This window comes from Solanum dulcamara, chromosome 1 (genome assembly GCF_947179165.1).
Source record: "Solanum dulcamara chromosome 1, daSolDulc1.2, whole genome shotgun sequence".
Taxonomy (NCBI): Eukaryota; Viridiplantae; Streptophyta; class Magnoliopsida; order Solanales; family Solanaceae; genus Solanum; species Solanum dulcamara.
The window spans coordinates 14,642,609-14,650,403 of record NC_077237.1 but is presented as its reverse complement, the minus strand read 5'-3'; the positions used below and the strand labels follow the sequence as shown (position 1 = coordinate 14,650,403).

The following is a 7,795-nucleotide window of genomic DNA, read 5'->3' as shown; positions in this document are numbered from 1 at the left end:
CGTTTTGTTGTATTTTGTTCTTTTTGGCTCGTGGGTGTGTAGTAACTATTAATTTGTGAATTGTTCTTTTCCTTTTCTTTTTTGTTGTTGAAATTATAGTGTTTAACAATAACTACGTCAAAATCATAATCTAGTTGGGGTCATGTATTATGGATTTTCCAATATCCATTTCGCTTTATTTAGATCTATTGCATTCCATTAATCAATATTTTCATTTCAATGCTCAGTAATTTGGGTTCCAATAGCATTAGAGGTTCTTTAAATTTTCTATTGAAATGTGAATCTTAAAAGAAGATTCTGTTAGTCAGTGCCTGAGCTGAGTTGGATTCAGTTTATGTTTGAGGGTAAGTTAAACTCATGATCTTTGGTACATAGAACACACTAGTATATTTTCTTTAGATAAGGAGTTGGTTTAATAGAATGTTAAGAGTTTGGCGTTAAGCATTAGAGTAAAATCAGCCCCTGATTGGTCAAATTTAAGATGTTAGTTGTATCTTAAACATCTATTACAAATTATAACATTTTTTTATTATATACAGAAATTATCTTTCTCGATGGAAGCTACAACTTCTGGAACTAAATCACTAGTGATTGACAACCACCATCCGATTGTGCCAACAGAATCTCAACAACAACAAGGTAAGAACATCCCTCATCGACGCACTCCTCCTAAAAAGCAAAAAAGAACAACTCCTAAAGAACCTTCTAAATCTAGAAATAGTGGTAGAGAGACTTCCGAGATTTGGGATCACTTCTCCAAATTTAAAGCTAAAGGAGGTAAAAGTAGGGCGAAATGCAATTACTGTCCAAAAATGTTTGCTGCCGAAAGCAAGAATGGGACTACTACATTATGATCACATCTAACGGTTAAATATAATAAATCTCTCTTTAGAATCGTTGATAAGAGACAAACAACGTTAAAACCTATTAAAGAAAGGTGGACAGAAGGTCTTTTGAATTCTAATGAAAAGGTAGTGTATAATGCGGATGAAATTAGAAGGGCCATTGCTGAATTTATAATTATTGATGAGCAGCCATTTAGATTTGTAGAGGGAGAAGGCTTTAGGAAATTAATGACTAAAGCCTTACCAAATTTTGAACTACCTTCTCGTGTTACTATTGCAAGACATTGCTTGAGGATTTATCAAAAAGAGAAAGATAAGTTTAAATATCTTATTAAGGACCAACGTATTTGCCTTACTAGTGACATATGGACATCACTCTAAAATTTGAGTTATATGGTTGTCACCGCACATTGAATTGATAACCGATGAAATTTACAAAATAAAATTCTGAATTTTTTTACAACACCAGATCACAAAGGCGAGACTATTGCTAAGAAAATTGAGGAATGCTTATTGGGTTGGGGAATTAATTACTTATTTACAGTAACCTTAGGCAATGCGACTGCCAATTATGTTGTCATTAAGCATTTGAAGGTGCTAATGGATGATTGAAATGGGGTAATACTTGGAAATAAATTACATGTTAGGTGTAGTGCTCACATATTGAACTTGATTGTAAAAAAAGGGTTAGATGAACAAATTGAACCCATTTCTCGTATAAGGAATGGGGTAAAATGTGTTAGATCTTCTCCTTCAAGGTTTGCTTCTTTTAAGTCATTTGTTGAAAAAACTAAGATAGACACTCATGGTCTTGTGAGTCTTGATGTTGAAACTAGATGGAACTCGGCATATACAATGGTAGATACAACTTTAAAATTTGAAAAAGTCTTTACAAGAATGTATCTGGATGACCATAAATACCAAAAGTATTGTCGGAAAATAAGTGCATTAAGAGGAAATTTATCAGCAAAAAGACAGGAAGAATGTGAGAGCTTTTGTCAAGTTTCTTGATCTTTTCTACTAGACCACGTTAAAATTTTCAGGGACTTCGTATGTTATTTCCAACTGTTTCTTCCGTGAATTTTTTACTCTTCGAAGTTCTATTAAAAAGTATTCTAAATGCGAAGATCTTATTTTGGTTGATTTGGCCGACAGGATGAAAAGTAAATTTGAGAAGTATTGGGGAAATTTTGAAAATATGAATATGTTATTGCTTGTTGCTATTGTGTTAGACCCCAGATATAAGATGAAGTATGTAAACTTCACTCTTTCCAAAGCATATGGTCATTTTTTAGGAAGATTAAAGTCAGAAGATGTGGCAAGTGTTTTAACGGGTTTGTATAATCTTATATTAACTCAGTCGTTGATGCTTCTTCTAAGGACAATATTGGAGGTGATACTAGCATGAGTGAAATCGATAATTTGTTGAAATCTGAGTGGGAGAAACATTTGGCAGACGAGGGAAATATTTCCAAAAAATCTGATCTTCAGATATACTTGGTGGATGATGTAGTGAAGAATAAAGATTTTGGTATCTTGTCTTGGTGGAAAGTTTCGTCTAGTAAATATCCAGTTGTTTTAAAAATTGCGAGAGATATTCTTTCTATTCCTGTTTCTACTGTTGCATCTGAGTCAGCATTTAGCACAAGTGGTCAAATTCTTGATTCTTACCGGAGTTCTTTATTGCCAAAAATAGTAGAAGCTCTAATTTGTACTCAACAATGGCTACGATCACCTTCTAAAGAATACAATTTTCACAACAGTTTAGAAGAAGTCCAGAACATCGAGCAAGTTGATGAAGGTATTATTAATTGGTTTATTATTTATTCTATAACTTTGGCATTGCTTAGTATAAAATACTGACATAGTGAAGGCTAAGCACAATTTAATATATAGCATTTCAATGTCTAAAATCTTGGAAATAGTTTATGAGTATTTAATTTTCTTAGAAGATGGGACAAGGAACTAGTATCATATTTTATTAGCGCCTAGTATCATCTTCGACTCTTCGTATATCAAAGTATAACAGTTATGGTTAATTTTTGTTATAATATTTGAATCTTTTTTCTTGACTTGGTTGGCCTTAGTGTATTTGACAGATTTATGTTTTTCTTGTCTTTGTTATTAAAGTGCTACTGAAACTTTTTCAAGTTATATAAACTGCAGACACTGCTTTTGGTCCTTTATTTAAAACCATATTCTCTGTTCAATCTATTATCCACTGACAGGGGACTTGTATTAAAGTATAGGTCCTTTAGATGTTCTATTCATTCTTGAAAAACTACATCTTTATGTTCAATAAACCAAATGTACTTGTAGCCTGCAAGTACAACACCAGTCCTCCAATCTCATATCATTTCCACTTGAACATATATTCAGTTTTTTAGAATCTAGTTATATTTTTATATTATTTATCCAATATATTAATTTATTCTTTTTTCTTGCAGAGTATCGAGACTCACCTTTGAGCATTAATTAGCCAATTTCGATCACGATGCACTATCTGTGTGAGAATTGGTATGTTAATTGATTACACTATTCTTTTACAAAAGTTATAGGCTTCTTTTACAAAAAGTTGTTTTGTAAAGCTCATTTTCTTTGATAGTTATGAATTGGCTAGCATTTATCTCCAATATTATTTCAGTTAGTAAAAGCTAAATTAAATTTCTGCATATTTACATTGCTTTAGTTTCTGCAAGAGAGGCTGTTAATTCAAGTATAATCATAAGAATGAGTAAATAAACCACGATCGTTATAAGCTCCTTTGAAAACCTTTATATCTCCTCTAGAGCTACATTTGACTTAACTTTTTATTTTGCAGATAAGAAAATAGAACTAGATATGCAGATTGCTTCCAACATTATGTTTCTTGAGTTTAATTGAGAGTTGAAACAACTTCAGTTGTAATAGTCTAGATGATTTAGAGTATACTCAAATTCTAAGGTGGATTTTTGTTTTTGTGACATCTGACATACCATTTTGTCTAAAGCTATAGTTGCTTAATTTTATAGAAGAAACTATATTAGATTTTGTTTATGTGTGATCAATTTAATTGGCAGAACATTTGGTTTCATTATGGCTATTTGACATTTTAGTTATATTATAAAGTTAAAACTTCAAACAGTGTTCTGCCTCCGTCTTATATGTTGATATTTTGTACTAGAACTTTTTTTAAGAAGCATTACTCTGTGCTTTTCATTAGATACTATGAAAAACCCGAGAAACTCAAAAAATCTGGAAAAAATTGATATCGAAATATCCGACTTTTATTGGTTTGGTTTGGTTTATATATTAAATAATTTGACACAAATAGTTCAGTTTGGTTTGTAAAAAATTCGAACCAACCCGGTCCATGTACACCCCTAACCCACACTATAGGGGTTGTCATGATGCTATCACTGTTGCATTATAGCAGAAAATCTTCCGCTATATCAGAATGACGTCATCCTGAATAAAATTCAAATTTCAAAGTTTCATCGTGTCGTCCCAAATTAATTTAAAAGGTGCATCTCATTAATTTATGTAACCCGCAACCAAGTATTTTTAGAATATCGACGAAACAGGTCATTACAAGAATACATTGTTACCACATCGTGTGCTTGTCAAGCTGTTTGGGCTGAGTAATGTTCTTGAAGAGCTTCATTTTAAGTAGGAAAGATCAACACCAATTTATTGGGAATGTACTTCGATAATTAATGCAAGGTAAGGCTGCATTCAATAGACCCTTGTGATCGGATCCTTTCCCGTATCCTGCGCATAGCGGAAGCTTTAGTGCACTGAGCCGCCCTTTTTACTTCGATAATTAATCTGTCAAAGAATTAGGTTGAACATGATTGAAGTAAGCATCTAGATGTGAATTATCACTTCTTACTTCTTACATGATTTAACTATAAGAATGCAAAGATAGACTTATTTATTGCTAAAGCGAAGAGCAGGTTACATACATGTTCACACAACCCCTAAATTTAGCGTCCTTTCTTAAGTTACGTGATCATCTTGATGTTTGCAAATTGAACTAAAAAATGATTCAATTTAAGGGAGGGAATATTGGCAACATGATCAACTTTGTGGTGTAGTTAGTTTGTTGCGTTTGTGTAGGAATCAATAAGTTGTTTCCTAGTCTTTAGGGTACAAGAGTAGTGCAGTAAGTTTTTAGATTCAGATTTTTTAGGAAAATAAACGTAATTTTTGTAAGTTTTTAGATTCAGATTTTTTAGGAAAATAAACGTATTTTTGTGAATTGCTAGTAATTACATAGTGTAAATTACTTTTAAATTCCTTTCTTTTATTGCAATTTTTATTTTTTTTGTTTTAATTTATTTTTTTATTACTATTATTTTAAATTCTTTTTATTTTTATTAGTCTAATATTTTTAAAAAATATTTTATCATATTTATTTTTCATTTCTTTCTCATTCTTATACTTTTAGTTTTTATGATCAATTTAATTAAAATACACTAATTTGAAAAATATAAATTGATTTTTTATAATATTAGTTAAGAACATATGTTTACTAATTAAGATATTTTCAAAAAATAATATATATCTTAAATATTTAATTTAATATTATTTATAAATATTCTTATTTGTCTAATATAATTTTTTAATGTTAAATAATTAACTTCTGTTTTTAAAATCTAATATAATCTTATAATTACACTTGTGCAACCAAACAACACACAAACAGGTCAGAGTAATTATAAGATTATATTAATGATTCTTGTAACAGAGTATTTTGAAGTATCAAGATAGAACACTCATTTTACTACTGTAAATTCCTATCATTTTAAAATTCAGGCCTTCATGTGTAGGACAGAAGGAATGAGTGCATCTATTTTGCTTGTTTGCTTCTTATTATAGTTCACATTGATCCCATTATGAATCCCACAAGTAATACCATGTTACAAATGAAATTACTTAGAAAACGTTGTGCTTTTTTTAAAAACAATATTAACTATTACTAAAGCTTCAACATTATACCTTGTTGAGTTTAGACTATGCATTAATCAATAACTATTGACTAGCAGCAAGAAAATCAATCAAGCCACAATTTAAGCACAAGTAATAATTTTAATGAGCCATTAAAATATCCTCATATACTAAAAGGAAAAGTTGAACATCCAGAAAACAATAACAAAGAGATACAAGTATCAATTTTGATGCCTAAAACATCATAATCATAACAATAAATGAGGAGCCCTAAACATCAAACAAAGATTCATATGAAATCATTTGTTGTTCCTTCAATATTGATCCTCAGTCAATTGGTATTGCTGGAGGATCTGAGTGCAGGCAGAAAGAGGCTGATTGGAGAGGAAACCCATGTTGTTGGCGTAACGAACGTCAGAGGTCATGCCATTGTTGCGGGTGAGGACAACACGGGCACGATCACGACCAGCATTGGGGATGTTACATGCTTTATCAGAGCTCTCGACGAGCACAACATCACAGACATCATCACCACAGTCACGGTTGACCAAGATGTTGTATTCACCCTGTGAGTTTGTCACACCATCAACTGAGTATGTGATTTTATTGGTCTTCCTGTTCTTGCATTCAACTCTAACCTTAGATCCTGTTCATCATAGCACAATTATTAATCCTAAAGTTATGACTTTCCAGAAATGCAACACGCACCCTACCACATTTTTCAAGATTCTGAGTAACATAGATGTAAACTAGCAGCAAACAGAGGCGGATTTAGGATGGTTCATATCTACTATTTGTTGCAATTTTATTTGATTTTTACTCAAATTTATGTTCCGTTATCAAAAGTAGTAGGTTCATATGAACTCGATAACAGAAGGCTACATCTATAGTTCACAGTACGACATGAAACAATCCAATTTTCAGTATCAATTTCTTGTAAGAAATAAACATTTCCTCACTGAAACAGTAAGCCCAAGATCTATTTAACGAGAAGAAGAATCAAAGCACAAAGACATGAAACTTTTCTAAATTGTTTTGTTCCACTATACAATATAGTAAATCTATACACTAGATCTGCAAATGGGCAGTCAAGACAAGACAGAAATTTGAACAGATCTTGAAATATGAAGAGGGGAAAATGCAGAATGATTTAGAAAAGAGGGGTTTGAGTGTTTACCAGCAAGATATTTGGTAGCAGGGGTCTCAAATCCACATCGGCAAGTGTCACAATAACATTTACCCTTAACAAGGAAAGGGTTGCCAGCGGGAGTGGCAGTAGCCAAAGTAACAGAGAGTAAGCAAAGAACAACGAATGCAACCAATCTTGCCATTTTTTGAACTCGGAATCTCTTTAACTTTTTGCTTCTTGTTGTTGAAGGGAATAGAGAATTGGAGAAAGAGAGGTAAGATATGATGTGAATATATTGGGGGAAAAGGCGTCGGTGGATGGGCTGGCAGGCAGACAGTAGTAAAGTCACATGGGGGCGTCGGGAATCAAGTGAATAATTAAGCAACCAACAAAACAAAGCGCGTCTTGCGCTAATCTTTTTCTCAACTGGCAATTGACAATTAAAGTTTCATTTATTTCGGTGCGTGGGTTCCACTTGCCCCTCCCTTTTTTTCCTTACGCGGAGGGACATCTGTGTTTAATTTTTGAGTTACTTCTACTCTTCTACTACTCATAAACTACAGTATAGATTAGTAACAAAAGGTTTTGTAGTACAGTGGTAAGTATTATTATGTGGGATTTTTTGATGTGATTTCAAATATAATCGGGTTTTAATATGGATATTAAACATCAATTGAGAAATTAAAAAAATAATATTTAAATTCAATTATATTTTTTAATTAATTTTAATATACAAAATAAGAGTATTAATTTATTGGATCAAAATAAAGCGCGGTTTTTGTTGTATAATAGAACAAACACTAATACATATAATTGAATCGGTCAAGGTGAAATCTATTTATTAAAGTGTTTCTCGGAATAAAATACAATAAATATAAATTACTCCTTACAT

The 7,795-nt window shown here is 31.7% G+C and overlaps 1 protein-coding gene across 1 annotated transcript; it reads right to left on the bottom strand.

Moving 5' to 3' along the window:
* Positions 1–5,895: 5,895 nt before the first annotated feature.
* On the bottom strand, positions 5,896–7,283 carry LOC129902477 (pollen-specific protein C13-like). The gene is made up of 2 exons (XM_055977732.1): positions 6,952–7,283; positions 5,896–6,420 (listed from the first exon to the last, which is right to left on the bottom strand). Exons 1-2 carry the CDS (start codon positions 7,103–7,105, stop codon positions 6,089–6,091), a joined length of 486 nt encoding a protein of 161 aa, XP_055833707.1. The 5' UTR covers positions 7,106–7,283; the 3' UTR covers positions 5,896–6,088.
* Positions 7,284–7,795: the final 512 nt, after the last annotated feature.

Bases quoted from the DNA above. Each gene is read 5' to 3' on its own strand.
- LOC129902477 (XM_055977732.1), bottom strand. From the start codon at position 7,105: ATGGCAAGATTGGTTGCATTCGTTGTTCTTTGCTTACTCTCTGTTACT. The intron at 6,421-6,951 runs GTAAACACTCAA...TATGATGAACAG, and splicing joins TGCTACCAAATATCTTGCTG to GATCTAAGGTTAGAGTTGAA.